The following is a 22,070-nucleotide window of genomic DNA, read 5'->3' on the forward strand; positions in this document are numbered from 1 at the left end:
TCCACATTACAAAGTGAAACCATGGAAGCAAAGTCATGGAGCCACTCAGAGAGGCTGAGTTGAGTCTTTAAAATTCTTATTGTTACGTCAAGTGTGTAGGTCTGGTTTAGGACAATTTATTGAGTTACCTAATTGCTTCTTAATGGGAAATATGTATTTTAGTGTTCAGACTTCCTAAATCCTTAATTTAAAAGGCATAAATAGAATGATATTTAAATAGCCGCTGCTGCTTAAATGTAGAATTTTACTTCATTGAAAGGACTTTAGAATTGTTTTCTGTCTCTTGTGAGAGTCATATTAACTCTGTAGGGTGGTTGGCCACAGGGAAAACAAGAAAGAATTGCTTTCCTCAGGGCCACCCTGCTTTAAAGGTTACTTAAAACACAGATGTCTTATCAAAGCAATGAGTTGTCTAAGGATTTTAGATCATAGAATCATACAATTTGAGTCAAGAAACCTCATTTAGTAAAAAAATTTCAGTTTGTGTTTGAGAGAATTCAGGTTTAGAGACTTATTTACGATCACATAGCGGCAGAATCTAGGCCTGCTGATTCCCAGGCAAGCGCTTTAATATTCATGCCAAATCTTTCTCATATTTATAATGGTTACTGCAATTGTCTAAAAGCTTACTAAAAAAAATGATTGTGTGTTGTGAGTCAGATATTGTTCTAGGTAAACAGGAAACAAGATAGTTAAAAGTGTTTCTGTCAAGAAAGCTAGGGTTAGGTAGGGAAGGTCAGCAAGTAAATGGAAGATAATAGTCCAGTGTGATAAATACAGGACAGAGGTATGCACAAGATGTGTATCAGTCAAAGTCCAGTTGAAGATAAGATAACTCTATCAGAAAAAGGATTGACTACAGAGAAATCGGTTTTACATAATAATCAGAAAGGGTGGAAGAATAGGCTTTAGGCTGAATCTCCAGGAATAACTTTCAGAGTAACACTGCAGAAGTAACACTGCAGAGTAACACCGAGAGAACTACTGCCTGTGCCACGGTCAGGAAGTTGGGGGAATCTGGAAGCTGTCCTCCCAACTGTCAGCCCTGGGATATTCCCATCTTTGCCCTGTGGGCTCAGGAAGTCTCCGCCAAGGTTGTTGCCTCCAGAGCCATCATGCCATTCCTGCTAGTTCTGCATCAGAAAAATAGATTCTTCATGTTATCTCCTGGCTCCCCACTTGCCTGTGCTGATTTCAAGTCTCTCCCAGGTGTATCTGAATGGCAGCGCCTGAATCACACCTGGTATGCCAGTTGCAGGATCCTGTAATAGTTTTTAGCCCAACAACCTCTCTAATACTGGAGGGCCCATAGAGGGAGATTGTAAGAAGTATCATAATGAAGTAAAGTAAAAGTAGTAGTAATAATAGTAATAGTAACATAATGTAATAATAACATATATATAATATATAGAACATATATGATGTAAATAATATATTATATATACACACACACACACACACACACACACACACACATGATTTGGAAGTATATTACCAAATTGTTTGCTGGAAGGAGTAGTTGAATTTTTGTTCCCTTCCCTCATTCCCTCTTTCATTCATTCAGTTTTTATTTGCTAGGCTCTATTCCAGATGTTGGGGATATAGCAGTGAACGAAAGCAAAAATCCCTTCCATTTTAAATCATACATACTAGTAAGGGAAAACATAAGATAGTATATAGTATGTTTGGTGGTAAAATGTGCTAAGGAGAAAAATAACACAGGAAAAGAGACTACGGAATATCAGGGATATGGAAAAATTATAATTTTAAATAAGGTGATTGGGGAAGACCACACTGAGAAAGTAACTTGTGAATGAAGACTTACAGCACATGCCTTATTCCTTGATGTTTATCTGGCAGAGTGAACGGCAAGCGCAAAGGCCGTCAAGTGGAAGCATGGCTTACATGTTTGAGGACAGCAAATAGGCCAGCCTGGCTGGAACAGAATTAGGAGGGGAGAATATTAGGAAGTGAGGTCAGAGAATTGCTGGTGAAGGGAAAACATAAGAGTGCCTGGCTTAAGTTTAACAGAATTACTGTGGCTGCTGTTTTGGGGTTTTTTTGTGTGTGTGTTTTTAAGAATTTTTATTGCGGTATAATTGACATACAATAAACTGCATATATTTAAAGTGTACAATTTGATATTTTTTTTCTTATTAGTAATGTATATATGGCAATCCCAATCTCCTAATTCGTCCCCTCCACTCCCCCCGCTTTCTCCACTTGTGGCTGCTGTTTTGAAAAGAATCTATAAGGAATCAGAAGCAGGGAAACCTTTTAGGAGACTATTGTGGTAATCCAAGTGGGAAATGTTGGTGACTTAAACCAGAGTGGTAGTGGAGGAGGTGGAGAGAAATGGTCAGAATTTGAATATATTTTGAAGATTTAGTTGACAGGATTGGCTGACAGATTGGATCTGAATGTGAGGGAAAGATCAGGAGTTCAGTTATGGACATGTTAAATTTGAGATGTCTGTTAGACATCCAAGTGGAGATGTGGAGTAGACAGATAAATGAGTCTGGAGTTGGGAGAGATCTGAGCTGGAGAAATATAAAGCTGACAGTGCATATTTGTATTTGAAGTGATGAAACTGAAAGATACCAGCAAAGAAGGACATCAGGAAGAAAAAGTGAAGAAGTCCAAGGACTAAACTCTGGGACTCTTCTATAGGAAGAGATCAGCAAGAAGCCCAAGGAGCAGCAGTGAGACAGGGAAGTACGATGCTCTGGAAGCCACATGAAGAAAGTGGTTCAAGGAGGAGGAAGTAGTCAGGGGTGTCAAATGGTGCTAAAGGTCAAGTAAGATGAGGACTGAGGATTAATAATTGACGTCAACAGTAAGAAGGTCATTGATACATGAGTTGTTTCAGAGAATTGGTGGGGTGAACGCTTGGTTGGCATGGATTCAAGAGAGTAGGAGGACAGGAATTGGTGACAATGAGTATGGATACTCGTTTGACGACTATAGCTTTAAAGAGAATGAGAGAAATGGGGTGGTAGCCATGGTGGGGAGGTGGGCTTGACCTTCTAAAAATATTTGCAGAAATAACAGTATGTTTGCATGCTGATAGGAAAGATCCAGCAGAGAGGTAAAATTAAGAGAACAAAAGGATTGGTGGAGCAATGTCTGAGCTGTGAGAGGGGAGAGGATCCTAGTTCACAAGTGGAGGAGGGGCCTTTGCAAGGGGTATGGAGGGTTCTTCATAGTAATAGGATAAAGGCAGAGTCTATGGAGTCAGATAATAAGTGGGTAGAAGTGGTGGAGGAGGCTTGTGAGAGTTTTCTTCTGATTATTTGGTTTTCTCAGTGAAGGGGCAAGTAAGATAATTAGTGGCAGTTGAGGTTGGGGAAAGTTGGAGGTTTGATGGGAGAGGAGAAAGTATGAAATAGTCACTAAGGAGAGTGAGACAGTAATGACTTAAGGAAAATGTGGTATAATTACCAAGTCACATTAAAGCTCACTTACAGTGAGTAATCCACATTTAAAGTTATATTAAGTCAGCACAGTTGTGTGGTTTGCTTCAGGCACAAGGGTGCAGGTAGATAGCTGGATTTAACAGGGTTTGTGGTTTTGCCAAGTGAGGATGACAAAGTAAGAGAGGCATGGAAGAGTCAAGGAGGTAAGTACAGGAACAGTTACTAAATAGAATTTAAGCTAGGTAAATAGGACAGTGTCGACTTGAGGTGGATGAAGAGTAGTGAAAAGATTGACAGAATGAATGTCTGGTGGGATTGAAGAATGAAGTTGGATTGCTATAGGAAATGATCTAGAAGGGAAGGAGGTAGGTCATGGTTGGGTACTGAGGTACTTGAAATTGTGATTATTGAGGGAGTTTCAGTTATTGGTAACTGTAGAGTTTGGATATGACCATGAGAGTGAGTAGCTGAGATTGGGTAGAGGACAAGTTCCTTGATGGAGAGGAGGCCAAGGAGTCAAGAATTCTGGGATTTAGAAGGATCACCTATGTGAATATGTAGTGTCAATAAAATTGGGAAGATTGTGGTGGGCGTAGTGGTAGAGTGAGGGGCAGTGTGCAGTTTCCATAAGATTCAAGGGACGAGGAGTGACCCTGGGATCAGTAGAGGACAGCAGAGTGGGGTGGCGGGTGTAGTCTGGTGACTTGAAGCTGAAATCTGGGGTTTTGGAAAATGAGGGAAAAAGTTCTGGAAGTGACAACAAGGAGTGCAGGCCAACGCCCCTCCAGGCCAGTGGAAGGAGTGGGGGAGAGGAAACCTTTCACCACCTGAGAGGGCTCCAGAGGAAGCCAGCTTTTGGCCACAGTAAGAACGTGAAGGGAACTTAGAAGAGGTTGAGAATTTTGCTGCCGGCTGAGCGTGAGTGCTAGAAAACAAGTGAAAGGAGCTTCTTGAGTTCGGGAGCAACGTAAGTAAATGTACCAGCTTTGCTGTTCCTTTACCAGCTACATGTAAAATTCATTGCACTTTTGATGGAGGACATGGTTCCTTGTGTTTTAAATTTTTTTAAGTCCTAGGGTGATTGAATGTTAATTCATATAAGAATATATCTTTGGCCACATTTATAAATTCTGATGCCTAATAGCATGTCTTGGAGGAGTCTGATTTAGATGTAAGAAGAGGAGAACAATGAGCGAAGCACGTCAAGTTTTATGGGGAAGTGAGCTGATCAGGCAGGCTAGGCTTGGGGATTTATCTTTAAGAAGCAGAGATGAAGTTGAGTGGGTTGGTCTTAACAGCCAGGCTAAGGATTCTAGCCTTTTAATAACATAAAGGTCTTAAAACATATTAGAAGTGGCATAGGTCCTCAAAGGAATTAAATGTAGAATTACCATCTGATCCAGCACTCCCACTTCTGGATAAATATCCAAAAGAAGTGAACGCAGGAATTTGAACAAATACCTGTACACCCATGTTCATAGCAACGTTATTCACAGTAGCAAGAGGATAGAAGAGACTCATGTCCATAGATAGATGAATGGATAAACAAAATGTGGTGTGTACGTACAATGGAATATTATTCAGCCTTAAAAAGAAAGGAAATTCTGACACGTGCTGCAACATGGATGAGCCTTGACGACATTATGCCAAGTGAAATAAGCCAGTCACAAAAGGACAGATATTGTGTGACTCCACTAACATGATGTACCTCGAGTGGTTAAATTCATAGAGACAGAAAGAAGAATGGTGGTTGTCAGGGGCTGGGGGGTGGGGAGGAGGGAACAATGGGGAGTTTTTTAATGGGTTCAGAGTTTCAGTTGGGGAAGATGAAAAAGTTTTGGAAATGGATGGTGGTGATGGTTGTACAGTAATGTGAATATGCCTAATGCCATTGAAGTGTACACTTAATGGATAAAATGGCAAATTTTATGTTATGTATATTTTACCTTGTGCACAAAAGTGATAAAGGATGTAGGCACTGCTTCTCTAATGATACGGATAACAACTAGACAACAATGGCTTGTCCCTCCGGGGAAGAGAGGTGGAATTTTGGTGTAAGAGTCTTCTGGTGGACAGGCATAGTGTTTCCCTTGCTGGGGTATCAGCTTTATCTTTACTGTATGTACTAGTTTGACCTTAGTTCTCAGTGGGGTTTAGAGGTACCTGGAAATACATTTTCTTACATAGGGAAACATTTTTTTGTGTTCTTATTCGTTCTGTTTAGCCAATGAGTTTTTTCATAGATGATACAAGGATAACCTTTAGCCTTCATAATTACTCTAAGTTTTGAATATGAATTTATCTTTGAAATACTATATTTACTAGTTGAATTGAGTGCTAGTTACTTTGGAGTCATTTTATTTATTTCCTGAACTTGGCAAAGAAATTTAAATAGAGAAATTGGAAAGCTCTCATTCATAATCTGCTGAGGCCTGTTTCATAACAACATGTTTTAGTTATTTGTCCAGATGTATTCTTATTGTTGAGTCACAATAATGACTAGAAGACAGATCAACAGGAGGACATAAATAAATAAAGCCAAAAAAGAAAACCAGTGTTGGTTTCTTAGGAGTCTGATGGTTCTAGGCTGAATCCCAGCTCTGTTACTAAACTCTGAATTTGTTCTTAGTGAGCCTCACTTTTCTTATTTATAAAATAAGGATACATCTACTTACCTGGCAGAGTTGTTGTTATGATTAAATAAGATAATAAAATAAACTACCTATGGCAATACTGGTATACCTAGGCATGCAGTAAGTGGTAGCTGATAGCATTATAAATTTTACTGTAAAAATCTTTAATGAAACTGTTTCTAAAATCCAGAATGCAAACTTAGAAAGCAAAGGAATTAGCAGAAAGGTCTTTCAATTTATACAGAGATTCACCTCAGGGTTTCAGTAAGTCTGGGAGATTCCCTAGTGCATTTGATGTTTACAGATCATTAGCAAACAGATGCCAGGAGGCAAATAAACCGTAGCTAAAGGATTTTTGAACCACTGGTGATGAAGAGAAAATCAGTTTCTGATAAAGTTGTAACATTTCTAAGTAAGTAATAGCAGGCAATGGGAACATTTTAATTGGGTTTATAAAAGTTTATTTCAGGAACACATGTATTTTCAATTTGAGGCACACCTATACATCTGTAGCCATCTAATTTATAGTGCTTGCTTATTTCTCCACTGGGGTTAATAATATAACAACTAGTATTTATCGTGTGCTTACTATATGCCAGTGTATCTATAGGAAGCCTGTAGTATTCAAAGGCTTCTTTTCAATTCAGTGTTTTGAAATTGACCTTTTATCCATTTGGAAAGATAGGGTATTTAATGAATTTATTTTCTTCTATTTTTTATGCCAGAGTAACTGTTGGATATATATAATCTTCAGGACATTTTGTAGGAGACAAAGCTAAGTAAAACATGGGCCCTTGACTCAGAAAATACTTACTCAGTGTTCCCTAGGCTGTTCAGAAGGGGTGTGTGGTGATATGAGATGAACCCTGGTGTAGTCCCAGACTCCACACCTGGCTCTGCCACTTCTTCCCTGAAGCTTTTTCTGTCTTGGCCAGGACTAGGCTCAGTGCCCCTCTGCTAATCCCTAGCACAGCATTTACCAGGCCCTGTAATGATTGCTTGTTTTATTCTTTGTATTTTCTGTTAGAGTTAGATTGTAAACTCCTGGAGAGCAAAGACTATGGCTTATTCATCAATTGGGCTAGTCACATCAGAGTATTTGTGCCGTGTATAAATACTAATTTTCTAACTTTGGACTAGTAATAACCTATTGCTTTCTTTAACTATGATAAAATTGATTAGTAGTCCCAATATCGTAGGTTTGTCATGAAGATAAAATTAGACATTTTATGTAAAATGCCTATTATAGTGCCTGGCACATAGTGGGTACTCAATCAATAGTTTTTATTTGAGTAGATAATTAAGTTATCTCTTTTCACCAAATTTGACAAATGTGATATATCTGTTAATGAAGACCATATGCAGTGATATCACTTTTGTAGTACATACAGGGCACAGCTGTCCTTTAGGTTAAGTCTGAAGTAATTATTCACATTGGAATAAAAATTTGATACGTATGGTACTTATTCAAAAAGGTGGGGTAAAACTAATCTTAACTCATAAAGTAATGGAAGCCTGAGAATATAACCATTAAAAACCATCAGTATTTATCAGTTTGATAGGTGTTTACGGATTAGTTCCAGACTTTGAACCAATATAAGAAACCATAAATACTTAAATAATGAAAATTGAAAACTAGGATATTCAGTAAGGAAAAAGGTAAGTGTAAGTGAACATATTCTTTTGATTTTTTTTCTTTCCCTTCCAGCACACCCTCTCTTTTCAATTTTAAATCTCCCTTTGGAATTTGACTTAGGTTTGATTTTTGGGTTTATGCAGCAAAAGTTTGGTTAATGATCAGACTTATATTCCTGTAGGTGAAATTGGTTATGAGAAATATTTCACATTATCAGTAAGTTGTGGCATTTACTGGTCAGAATCTATCAGCATTCTCTAGAAAGAAAGATGAAACTCCCTAGATTTTACTGCATAATGTCAATGGACTCATTATTTGTAGAACAGCTGATGCATTTAGTACTTGTTGATTCACTTAATTGGTAACTGTACTACATTCATAACTCCAAGAATCGAAAACAATAGGTCAGTGTCTGCTGTTTATTCATAAATAGTCACATCAGAGCAGGATATGTCTGAAAGGCAGAATATGTTAGCTTGAGGAGGAATCTGGCGCATGAATGGTTCCATTGCTTGCCATACTGAGGTGGGCTGTGCTCTCCTTTACTGAATAATGCTATTTGGATTTGCATTATAGGTGTAGATGGTGAACTATTCCTGTGTTTATCAGGCTGGCTGCTGTGAAGTAGTATTTGAATGTATCTTAAATGCCAGTGTTGAGGAAAAAGGCTAGAATAGAAACATGGTTTAAAATTGGTGCTGACTCAAAATTTTTATGTCTTACATTCTTCATGTTTTATAGCAAAAAGGTTATACCTAGAATAGATTTTTAAAGTAAGAAATTCCATTTGTACATACAATACTTCATTTAAAGTACTTTGAAATGAATTTTTAAAAATTTTGTGAATTATACTCCTTTGTATTTTTAGAATAAAACCTGCATTTTGGAATCAAATTTTTTTTGAAATGAATAATTTTTAATTAAAAAATATTTTTAAAGGAAAGAACATAAACCATTTTGTTTCATTGTCACAGAAAAGGAAAATGTGTTATTTTTTTTTAAACTATGAAACATTCCTTTCAAAAATATTTTTAATAAGTGAGTTTTAACTATCATAAATGAAATAATTTACTAGAATAATTGTATTTGGCTAAAATGCTAAACTACTGATTCAGGTATTTTATGATACAAAGTAGGTGAAGCAGAGTTTTTATAGCTGTAGCAGATTTAATAGGTAGTATCCTTGAAGCTCTTTATTAGTTTAGTGTAGTCCAGTTTGCAATCATACTGTCAAGAAACTTTAATTCTACATTATACAAAAAACTAACTTTTCCTCTTAAAGATTAAAAGAAAGCTTATTTTTAAGTGTGTTTTGAGGAGGATTGAGTTTGTCCTCAGGATGTACAACTTCTCAGACCATCTTCTGAGGGTCTATATTTTTAGTATATAAAAATTGAAAATGTCATTAGGGAAAAAGCAGTGTAATGGACTATTACCCGTTTGCAGCATATTCCCATCTTCTCATCTGGAAAATTAAATCTGATTACAGCTGGGATTAACATCTGTGGTTTTGGGGAGAGGAAGATAGTATCTTAAACTCCATGAAATTGAACAATGAGATTATATCGTTTATAGCTAATTTTAAAGTCTCACTTTTAAGGGGCAGATTTTTATCGTTATAAGCTTTAAATATGCTTAATATTTTGTCTCTTATTGACGGAAATATCCTAGAGATAATGACTAGATAAATTTAGTCGGCACTAAATGTAATGCTTTATACCTTGATACCTGGCATGCTGAAAGTGAAAGCAGTGTAAATGCCTATGTTAATGGCTACATTTGCAGTTTCTCTTAAATTTCCTAAAAGAGCTCCAGTTATAGAAGATTGTAACATTTGATTATTATGCAGTTGTTACACCTTTCACAGAAAATGAAGTCAGTGTATTTTTCAATAATCAGTTAAAGTGTCATGCCTTGACCCTTCAAATGGAGTCAGTCATTGGTATGACACAGAAAAACAGGAAAATAATTTGGTGAGGGGTGTGTGTGTGTATACACTTATTAGTTACCAATCTACAAATGAGCCCTCATACATAAGCACAGTACTTTTATGAATTATTTTGCATTTCTGTTGTAAAAGATCTGTCTACCACGTTTTCTAGAAACTTTAAGCCTAAGGCAGAACTCAAGGTTTTGGAGCCTGTGTAAAATAATTTATAGTGCCTTTCCAGTAAGTCTTGCCCAAACTCTTATTCTATTAATTAAACATCCTGTGGCAATCTGGTATATCTTAAAGATTTAAAAGTATGTTGTAGTAAAAGACTAGAAGACATGGACTATTGAGATAGAAGAAAATTAGCTTTTCTTTAAAAAAAAAATTAAGGCATTTGTTCTGAGATCAGTTTTTTTCTGTTTGTTTTTGTTTTTTTGCTGTGAAGACGTAGGCTTTTAAGTATGGTCATGTTCTGCTCCTGAATGAGACTGTGCTGTGGGGAGTCCTATGCTGTGAAATGTCTGTTTTAAATGTGGAAATGCTTTTGTGACCTCCAGTGGAAGTGGTGCACATGTGTCTGTGTGGGATCACCCTCTTGCATGGTCGTGGTGCTGAGAGAAGGTAGTTTCTCATCAGATTGACATAATGCAAAGCCTTGTTCTAGAGCCAGCTATCTCTTTTATCCTTATGTGGTTAAGTCATGTATAGTCTTTTCCATACCATACATCTTGTTAGCAAGATATTTTAAATACTTTTCAACAAAAAGATTATATTTTCCTGGGAGATGTTGAAGTTGATTTTTAATTTTGTAAGAATCTATTATTTGAACCTGGAGAAAGTTGTAGAGAAAGAAGAATAATGCATTACTATATTATGTTCTTAATTTTCTGTCAGAGGGACACTTATTAGAGAGAAAGCTTGACATATGCTGATAACTATTCTTACTGCCAATTGCCTAAACAAATTGTTATGTTACTTTTTTCCATGGTAGTGCTCTCATCTGCAGATTTTTGTGTTGAAAGTTAGCTGTTTGGTGACACTGCATTTGGCAATGAGGGTATGAATGTGAGAAGAAGTTTTGGAGCATTAGCAATTATAGCATTGGATGGTGGGTAAAGAAATAGATGTATAAATATTAGATCGATGCACAGTTTTCCAGTATATGTTATTTTCCATATAAAGATATAGAACATTTCATAAAATGTTCCCAGACCACTTAAAACTGAAAGAAATGCAGCTGATGCAATGAAATACATAGAGTACTTGTAAAAACATACAGACACGCAAGTGGATTGCTGCCAGACAGAAAATTTAAAGGCGGTTTGCTGAACTGCAGGGTGCTAGGTTTTGTACATGTGCCATGCTGAAACTGTTAGTAAGGCGGGTGTTGTGTTGCTTGAGAAAAGCAGATTGTATTTGGACCTTTTTAACTCAGATGTTTCCAATGTCGATATTTTGGTGACATTATGGCGTTATGATCGACTGAATGTGAAACATGATTTCAACCTCCTGTGCAAAATAGACATTTTAAGAAAATTCATACAAGTTATTTTTACTTTTTGTGTTAATTTTTAGAAAATGGCTTTCATAGTTTTATTAACTATCAGACTGGATCTTTGAGCTAACTGAATGGAACTTTATAGGTTGGGCTTTGGTTTTAAAAAGCATTGCCTTTTTTTTTTTTTTTTTTTTAAATGTTGCTTTTGAGAGTGTTCAAGACCCATGAAGTTTGCTTTTGTAAATCTCAGGGCCTTAAAGAAAGGGAATCAAAAGCTTTATGCTTGAATCATAGTAAATAATAATCCGTGTATTATCTTGGAACATGATTCTGTTAAAATCTGGGAATCTCACTCTGGGGTTAGTCTTAGGACAGTTGAAGGAGTTTAGTTGATGGAGGTGTTTGGTCGATGTTGCCTACCACTGAGGCAGTGTTGAGGATAATATGCTTTGAATGACCCCCATCTTGGCGTTCCATGGTCATCCTTAACTTCAGTGTATTAAAAAAAAGTTGATCTTTCTTTTCATCTATTTTCCTTCTCTTCTTTCAATTCTATGTTGTATATATGAATAAAATACATTTTAAAAATGACAAGTTAATTTTTAATGTAGTTTCTTGTTAATATATTGGTTTAGTTTGTTAAAGAGATTTAAAGACCCTTTTCCCACTTGAAAGCAAGAAACATTTTTTTAAATTGAAGAACATACCACAAATTGTGGTTTCTGATATTCATCCCCTCAGAAAATGGTGATAAAAAGTAGTCTTTGGTTTTATTCTGTCTTTATTTCCATTGATATTTTGTGGTTCCCAAGAAGCAAACTGTTGCAGGAAAGAGAACCTGATATTAAAGATTTGTATGTGAGCCATTTCTGTATAAAGTTTTCTGGTTGAAGAGTAAGTGTTAATAACCACATGACAACTGGAAGAAAAAAAATAAGGCTTAGGTTATTTTGTGGCTTTTCCAGCCTCTGTTTTACTCTGTCCCTCAGTGACTTAGAGCTGCATTTTTGAGGGGATTGGGGGGTGGGGGCGGGTCTCAATACTAAATTTTAAATCCTAAAATAGCAGTTATTTTTCTGGACAGAGTCACTTATGTATGTTTTAGGAATTATAGCCACTGCCCTCTTTTTGGGTCCTCAACCCCACCCCCAGAGCACATTTTTAGAGGTGTGGCTGTCTCTTCGCATCCTGCTGGCTAGTCTCCACCCCTTACTAGACCTAGTGCTTTTCATGCCACACTATTAGCGCCCTCTGGCCTCCTGTCACAAGAGGGCCAAGTCCTTGTGTATTTTCAGCCTTTTAGGCCAGAGAGAAGCAACAGCTACTTCCCCTGACTTACCAGGGCAGCCCTGCAAGGTACTACAGGGGGGATTACTCCACAATTCTACACACATCATTTATCTCTTCCTAGTATTTGAAAATGAGAATAAAGAAACTGATCCCTAGTTTTTAAGTCAACCAGAGGACACTTCAAGAGCTGAAGTAGTCTACAGATAGTTTCAGCTTTTCTGCACCACCCATTTTGGGAAGCTCTGCTTTAGGTGTGACCTTTTAAATATTTCTACTTTTGTTATCAGTCTTGAGTTTTGAAAAATAACATCCATTGACTTCAGTGACTTGAAAACTGGTATTTTTAAGATTTAAATGTAGTTTGTGAATAGGCCTATAATTTTCTCCCTTTTTTATTCTTTAATTGCAGAACAATTAACTGCGTCTTTATCTTGTGACATGGAAGGTTTTAACTTTTACATGGATTAACTTTCATGGAGAAGTAAACTGGTATTTTAAAAGATAGATATGAAAACTGAGTAGTATATATTGTGATCACTGTGGTTGGGGGCCTTCAAATATTGTGCTTTTCCACAAGCCTTTTGCATTGATACATGATTTCTCAAATAGATATTATTCTGATCACTCGTCTTAATGTGTCTCTGAGGAATCAGATCTCTCTCTTACTAGAAAAGATTGAATGTTTTCCTAATCAATAGCAAATGGAGTGCTAATAGCTTTTAATTACTATACTTCTGTATTGACTTACAGACGATGGCATTGGATTATCTTGCAATTATGATTGAAGAATCAAGTGACCCTTTTCCTAATTCCATTTTAAACAGATGGTCATGAAAGATATCTTCACCTATGTATTTTTATGGTTTCTGAGCAAGTCTAATTATGTTAGAACATAATATCTCATGTCATGATATTTTGTTAACACTGACAAGTTAAAAGTGTATTGTTTTCTTTTGAAGAAAACTTCATCTATTTTCAAGAGATCATAAATATTTGGGGGAAGGATATATTTTATTTTGAACAGCAGGGAGTTTTCCATTTGTTCCTTGAAAGAATTCTTATTTAATCCTTCCCTCCACCCTGACCTCCCTGCCCCCCGCCCCTGTCAAAAACACACACAATCTGAAACTGGCCTTTAAGGTGGTTTATCAAGCCCACATCTGTAACTATGAAAAGGAGGCTTCTGATAAGAGAAGAAAAGTCAAGCAGGCTTAAGACTCACTTTCTCTGGAAAAATATATCGAGGGCAATTTGCAGCTGGCAAGATTTTTTGCATTAGGTAATAGTCTAAAGTTAACAGTAGCATCAGGTCTTTAAAATTTTTCTTTTTTATATTTCTGGTGGAGGGTAATGGGAGTGCCTTGCCGAGTCCTTCCTTGTGCTCATCAACATAGCAGCCTCAGCTGCCCCCCTTGGATCCCCTGCCAGGGCTGCTATCATCTTCTGATCAAATATTAATGTGTGATCCTCTGCTTGCTCACTAATCCAAAGCCAATTAATATTATCTGTCAATTATTTACAGATCCTGAGGTGCAGAGGCAATTCCCGGAGGACTACAGTGACCAGGTTCGGAATGCGTAATTAATTTTTTACATGACAAAATTTATTTCAGAGTTGTTCAACATATTATTACTGTTCTTTTTACTGAAAGAGATAAATGAATTTTTAGAAGGGAAGGGAAACAGTAATTAGGAACCCAAGACGAAAAATAAAGCATATTGAAGTAGGATTGAAAATATTGGTGCTAGATTTGGGGTGTTACCTTCAGGGGAAAAACGAACAGAAAGTAAGGAAGAAAGCCTATCAGAAATTTACTTTTTACTTTGAGGTATGCTACAGTCTGCAGTTCATTAGCAAATCCTTTATGGATTGCCTGTGAACTTTTTTTTTTTTTTTAATGCTATGTAAGCAGTCAAGAACCAGCATAACAAAAAGGTAGGGAAGATGGAAGTTTATAACATTTCCTGGAATTGAAAATAGATTATGAAACTGTGTTATGGTAGTACTTAAAGGAGAAGATACACATATAGGAATGATATTTAGGGGTGAGGGTGGTGCTAATGATGGTAGTGAAAGTTGTTTGGCCAGTTGGTTATGCTGTCTTGAATTTCCTGCATTCTGCAAGCATGGACTGAGTGGAGTGGAAGGAACTATTTTACCCAAAAAATACTGCTGAAGTTCTGAAGCTGCTCTACTGTTTATAATTAGATCTAGGTTGTACATTCTGGATTCCATTTTCTATCTTGAGAAATATTAGAAATGTTTTGTAGCTTTTTGGAGTCACCTTACATTTTTAGTTCAAACATGCAATTTGGTATGCTTCTTAAAGCAGTTTTGAAATAAAAGCATCCTTGATTACACAATAAAACAATTTTATAAAGCCTTTCACATGTGGAATATTGTACACAGTAAAAACATTTTTCTGAAGTACATCCATTTAATTTTGTGTATTTAAAAAATGTCTTTGAATGGGGGATAAGTACAATGAAATATAAATATCCAGTACAGTAGTAGTAACACCTTTGCAATGTGGCCTGTTGTATAGGGGGCAAGGCATCTGATACATCTCTAGGAATATAACTGGATAATCAGGATAATGAGATGCTTTGTCATGAGATTTTACTGTACAAGAGCCCAAGAAAACTGGTATGGTTTGCTTTGCATGTGATCTCAAGACTTTAAAATGAGATTTAACAAAAATAGTAATTTTCTCACTCTACCCCTTGCTTCATCTTCCAACAGGAGAGTTAAATTTTTATCTTACCTTAAGTTGGTATGGGATTGAGCTCTTTGGATTTAATTTACACAATCCATAGATTATAGGACCTTTTTATTAATGGTTTTTTTTTCTTTAGACAATGTTTAAAGGGTGGAAAATCTTAAAATATTGTTTAGAATAGACTTGAGACCATAGCTCCTAAGAAAATCATTTTTTAAAATATTGTTGTCTAGGTAAATAACCTTTGTGGTCCCATGATCTGAATTACCCAATGAGAAAAAAATTATGTAGGAGAAAACTTAAAATAAGAGTTAACATCTGGATTTATTCCTTTAAACATGTTTTCTTGCTATATCTGAAAATCTGTGAGCACCATGATCTGTGTGTGTGTATGTGTATGTGTGTAACTTAAAAAAAATTGCATGGTAATATGTTCATGAGCAAAAAGCAATTTAGGAAAGAAAGATAAAACGAAAATAAATTAAAAGAAAGAATGAAAAGAAAATACAAGTCATCAAAATTTTACTACTCAAAGATAACTACTGTGACACGTTGGTGTTTATTTTTTCATGTTTAGTTCTTTGAGTATATGTATTTGTTTATGTTTGGGTACGGTATGTATATATACAGGCACTCCACATACGTACGCATGAAACATGGGATAGAAACAGAGAGAAATACAGATTATCAATTCTGTCATTGCGTATAGAGCCCAGTTCCCTGGTTAAGTATTGCTGTGTTGTGAACTTAGTTCTCTTTACTTTAGTTAATGGATAGTCTTACAAGTATTGTGTATATTGAAGTTGGAATAATTTAAAATTATAGTAGGAATCAAATAACTTTTAGCTGTTTTAAAGTGCTCTTAGGATAGGGATTTGTTTTCTTTGTTTAGATCAGTGACTTAGTTTTGAAATTTGGAGGATACTAATGGGCTGGATGTAGGTTTATGAGTGTATGCACATCACTGCCTTATTTAGCATCTCTTCCAGCTTGACACACAGAGTTTCCCTTCTTTACCACATATAACTCAAGAATGAAGGATGAATGAAAGCTCTACTTTGTTTGGAGAAGTTACCTCAAAATTCCAAGAAATCAGAGAGTTGATCTGTTAAAGGAAATGAGACCTGCATATTTCTTACTTACCTTTTTATAATTTCGCTTCTGATCTTATATGTTTTTTTCTTCTTTGCATTTGTTGGATTAAGCAAATTATCTTTCCCCTTGGTGTGCTATTATGAAGGAATTCTTAGAAATATTTCTATTACATACAAGCCTTAAACACTGAATGTATACTTAATCTAGACAACATTTCTAGTATTAAAACATTTATGATGTAATCCATAAGGAATATTTGAGATAATTCACCACAAAATATAGCACTTATTACTACACACCCACAGCATCCCCCCCCCCCCAGTTTTTCTCCCCATTCGCTTAAACTACTAGTGCTTGTTTTTACATATAGTGTATTTCCCATGTACCAGCACACTTGATCAGAGACGCTTGCTGCTGCTAGATGTTTTATTCTGTGTGTTCTTTGTACCTTACAGTAAAAGAATCTGTCACAAATTATTGTGGCTCACTGCTTTAGAAACTGAGAAAAAAGGGAGGTTAGATTGACATCTGTGACTGAATAATGATGACCAGCCTTTTGGCTCTCCTTGAGCCACAAAGCTAGCACTGCCTTTAGAGTGGAAAAAGAAGTAAGAAGAAAGGGGAGGGATAAAAGAGAGTTACAAATCTGTGGTCCCGGAGATGCACTACTGTTGGGCCGGTTGTCTGCGTGGTATGATAATCCAGTTTGATCTTCTCTGTCTTAATTGTCTGCTAAAGACAAATGGGCAGTAAAAGTTCATCAGTTTCATCTTTTTGCTTCTCATTTAGAAGCAGAATAAATGATCCATCACTACAGAAGTAGCCTTTCTTTCTGACACGGAAGTAATGCAGACCCAACACGTTTTATTAAAATGTTTTCCCCTCATTATTTCAGTCCTCTCAGCTCTGATAGATCTTACTGTTTCATAAAAAATGTAATCTGAAATGTAAATAAGGGTCTTGATACAGAAGGAAGAAGTAATGAGCAGCCTGAGCCACATTTTAGGACTCTTGATTATAATTACTGGCAAAGTGATTTCTCTGTGCCCTGTTTTTTTTGTTTTTGTTTTTTTTTCCTTAAGTTGTCTGTGACACCCTCAGACTGCAATGACATCTATGGTTTAAAATCATTAAATCACTGTAGCACTCAATGTTTCATTTAAAATCTGGTAGGCCTGCTGTCTTAAAACCTGAAAGTACAGGCTTTGTTAATTCCTGAAAGATATGCCATGCCTATGTTTTTTAAAAGAGAAAAACAAATAACAACAAAGGCAAATGCAAGGTCTTTTCAGAGTTCATATTATTTATTCATCTGCTTTTGTTTAATGCTTAGCTAGTTTAAATACTAAAACATCAACATTGGTAGGATCCTGACTTGGAAAGGATCCTGTGTTTAAAAAAAAACCTCTAACAACTTACTTGTGAAATTTAAAAAATTGTGTCCCTCATAAGCGTAATCCAAATTAGTCTAAATTATCTTTTTAGGGTTAAGATTACTAAATTGCAGATACAATTTTCAAGGTACTTTGGGTTTGGTAGCTTAAACTGGATTCTTTTCATTCTCTTACTATAAGTTTAGAAAATGGGGCTCTTTTTTTTAAGTGTACAATTTGATGTTTTTTTTATTAGTAATGTATATATGGCAATCCCAATCTCCCAGTTCATCCCCTCCCAACCCCCCGCTCCGCTTTCTGAAAATGGGGCTCTTAATAAAGCCTGTCTGGTAGAAAATTTTTGTTAAAAAAGAACAGAATCACAATAATGTGTTTCTTTCATTTCTGGAAATGGTTTCTCAAAGATATCAACATGTCAATCTAGCATTAAAAATAAGAAAACAAAACATGAATATCTTTCCCTGCTGGAAATAGCCTTGTAATTAATTAAGTGGATTTATAATTATTCTATTATGCTTACTGTATTCATTCATAATTATGGAAATACTTGGTAAAACCTTATTCATTGTGATTAGTGCAGTTGTAATGAATACTAATTGAATTAAAGGAGAAAAGGATAGTTAAATTAACGTGTTAGCAAATTATGGTCACTGCTCTCATCAAAATCTCATCTTTGGCTTCAAAACATACAATTTTTCAGATTAAAAAATGAGCCTTTAGTAATTATAATAGGTAGTATGGGATAATTTAGAATAAAGATACGGTAACCTATCATAGAGAAGATTTCCATTGCCTTGTAATGTGTCAGGTATAATAGGCATTACACCTACCATTTAAAAATACATTAGTTATAATACAATTTACTTCTTGTACTAAAATGTGAAGAATTAATAATTTGTTCTCACAATTGCATTTTTTATAGCCTGTTTGTTCTAAGAGTGGTGATTAGAGTTGACTGTGCTAGAAGTTGCTTCTCCACTGCACTCATCTGTATTTTGATGAAATATAGCAAGTATCTTAGAGCTGTTTAACTAGAAGTCTGAGCATACCTACCCGTCCTTGTACATGTAGATCGCTGTTTAGAGTTGCAGGTAATTTTTCTTTCCACTGGCACTGAAACAGAGGTTATAATGAAACCAACAATCTTTATGCATTTATAGAAACTATAAAACTTTTATGGAAATCTTTATATAGAAACTAACAGTGTTTCTTGTATAAGCTCTATAAGCAATGTAGAAACATGGTACATTGGGAAAAATAAAAAGGTACCCTTTCTTTTATGGTTTTATATGGTCTGTGTGATTTTAAAATTTCACTATAGGCAGTTAAGCAAATTGTAAAAACATACATCACCTATATACTAAAAAGGAACAAAAATATGTTGCATAACTTAGGCTAATTGTGATGGAAATTGGCATTTCTGAGTTGCATGTAATTACTTAAATATGGAGTTTTCATCTGTTCATGCTTCAGGTATGCTCTAAAAAAAACATTTAAACTCATTTATTCACAGTGTAACCTGTGTAAGTGGATTGAAAGATTCTGATTTGAAAAAGACAACAGAGATAATATTTAATCAAGACTCCCTACTTGTGTGTTGGTGATTGCCTCCTTCTTTTAGTGAGCAGCTGTGCATGGAAACTTTCAAGTTTTTTTCTTCAAAATCTTGGTGAGCCAGAGACTAAACATTTCTATTCAAAACTTGTTCATGCCCTGATGCATTGAAAGAATACTATCTAATAAGAAAATTACAGATATAATCCATAGCTCCTACATTTTTTGTTACTGTGAAAGGAAGCCTTATTGCACCAACGCTGTGTAATATGACACACGTACAATATTTACACAAAATGGAAAACAAATGATAAAATTTGACTTTCCCATTATTGTTAGGCACAGAAACATAAGCAGAGTGTACCTGATCTGTATAAAGTGTGGCACTGATTCCACAAAGATTCTGCCAGTCTTTCTATAGTGACTTGTCTAATCCATAGAATCTTGAAGTTGGAATTGAGACTTTGGGTTTGTGGTTTTTGGGGACTTGCATTCACCAAGCTCACAAAGAATGGAATTGGACCTGGGTGTATCCCATTCCTCCTGGAAACTTTTGGGCTTTCTTTTTTTCCCCTATTCTTCTCCAGAGTGGGTGCTGTCATACTTCTAGCCTACTTATACAGTCCATTCAGATTTGATCCACTTTAAATGGTGAAGTCGAGTTTGGTCCTGGAAACTTTTTATGACTCCATATGCCATGGAAGAGAATTTGTCAATTCATTTGAATATTATCCAAAGGATTTACTTATATAAGGTTCAGGTGGGTCACCCTTTAAAATGGCTCCACAACCCAGCCTTAAAAAGAATAACTTATAAGTGGCTACACTTCCTGTTTTTTTATTTGCCCCTCATGTCTGTTTTTGGTGGCAGAAACTGTGTAGGAGACAAGATTTGATTTTGTGCATTAATTGAGTGAGAGATTAATAAGTGTAGTGTCTGCAGAATGTGAGCTGGGTACCATACCAGGTAAAGAGGAAGGAAGAGTAGAAGATTTCCTCTGCCCCTTGAAAGACCTTACTGTCTAGTAGGCTACAAAGGTAATGCATGTTCAGGGTGTTTTGATAGCTTGTAGAACAATAGCAAGGCCATAAACTGGGCATATCTCTCTGAAAACTAGGACCTTTGGGTAGTGATGCAACCATGCAATCGCATTTCTGCAGTTTCTTGTTCTTTGTGTTGTGAAGCCATAGAAGTTAGTAAAGTTAATAAGCGTGGTACAGAGAAACCCAAGTGGAAAGTCTTGGAGCTGCCTTTAAAGAAGATCACCTTTTAGGTCTGTTTTAGATGTGTGCTTTTCTAAAAGTCACTGTTGATTCATGGATTTTTTTCAAACCTTTTTCTCAAAAAAGTCAGTTTCCGTATTTCTTAGTAACTTGTCAGTCTGGGATTGTAGGTAGAAATGTAATTTTCTCATCCACAGATAGAAACTCTTAATTTCTTCAGACCCTAAAAGCTAGGAGGTGATTGTTTAGCATAATAGCAACAAAACACCCTGCTGAAGCTGCTTTCTTCAAGTAGTGCCTCAGTATCTACAGTTGCCACCAAATGTAGCCATTTTGGGGGACCACATTACAGATTCAGAAAGATTCATTGATAGATTGCAGATGTATAAATACATCCCAAATTAAATGTCTGCTTCTTTATATATGTTTAAAAGTGTCCTATTGATGATTGGCTTGTTTAAATGTTTTTCAGGTTATAGGCTCATGAATGGGGAAAAATAATCCTAAAAAAGAATCTATCACAGGTTGCCTCTCTCCTTGTGCTGTTACAAGTCAAGTTTGTCACCTTGGATGAATGCTTTTAAAGTGTTTGCTGAAGAAAAACCACTTTGTATATAATAGGTGCTATTCTGTCATGTCTATATCTTTCATTTCCATCCCCCCCCTTTCCAGAAGAGGGTGAATTTAAGAATGGGATGGGATTGGAGTGGCTTCTTAATGAAACTGTATTTCAAAACCTTGAACATTTAGCCAAATTCAATTGAAAAATTGATACATTTTCTGATTTAAGGCTCTTCTTTTGAGTTGAAGATTTCTTTCCAATTTGGTCACTCCCCAGCTGTTACAGTTACGTAGAAGGGACTCATTAAAAAGACAAATTCTTTTTGAGCTATTCTTTCTGAAGGCATGCTAGGGCTATACAGCTATGTTGTGCTACTATTTACTTGAATCTGACTCTAGGAATCGGAATTAGACAATCCTCATTTATACATTCTCATTAGAAGTGTTCTCCTGGTTTTATTCTGGCTCCCAAAAATCACTAGTAAATTTTAGACATCTCTGAATACTGTTGGATGGTCTTATTTCTGGTGAGTTACTCAATGATGATAACTAAGTGGACTGTGTCTGGTTTTGAGAGCTGTGGTCAGTCTTAACTTTAGCCTCATTTAATCAGTCCCTGTTGCTCGTTTGAATGTACCTACAAGTCTGCAGTCATCAAACCCTGTTCATTATCCCTCCTAAATTGCTCTCTCATCTGTCCTATTCTGCTATTTCCCTCTGCATTCACACTCTCAGCTTCTCTCCTGTAGAGTCTTCCTAATGACCTACAACCTAATGACCTTGTAATGACTACCTTCTATAAGATGGCCAGAGATATCTTTCTAAAACCTAAATCAAATCACACCATCTCTCTTAAGTCAAAACTCCTAATGGTTCCCTGGTGCCTTCAAGATCTACTCCAAATTTCTTAACTTGGATTTAAGACCCGTCACAGTCTGGCCTTGACCCAACCTCCAGCCTCGTTTTCTACCACTTCCCTTTATAACCAGACATAGAATGTCTCACTATTTCCCAGCATGGTTAGCTCTCTCCCACCTGTATATTTTTGCCCAAGATGTTTTTATGGTTGAAATGCCTTCCTCAGTTCCCCCTCCCACCCAATGTACTTCTTTTCAGCA

General features: G+C 36.0%; 1 protein-coding gene across 4 annotated transcripts in view; it reads left to right on the top strand.

Annotated features, from left to right (window-relative positions):
- Window positions 1–22,070, top strand: part of DENND1A (DENN domain containing 1A) — a 517,643-nt gene that overhangs the window by 108,395 nt on the left and 387,178 nt on the right. For all 4 annotated transcript variants that reach the window (XM_057721732.1, XM_057721733.1, XM_057721734.1 and 1 more), the window contains exon 3: window positions 13,929–13,972. In XM_057721732.1, the coding sequence (XP_057577715.1) occupies window positions 13,929–13,972 (44 nt within the window). The remainder of the gene's footprint in view (window positions 1–13,928; window positions 13,973–22,070) is intronic.

This window comes from Hippopotamus amphibius, chromosome 2 (genome assembly GCF_030028045.1).
Source record: "Hippopotamus amphibius kiboko isolate mHipAmp2 chromosome 2, mHipAmp2.hap2, whole genome shotgun sequence".
Lineage (NCBI taxonomy): Eukaryota > Metazoa > Chordata > Mammalia > Artiodactyla > Hippopotamidae > Hippopotamus > Hippopotamus amphibius.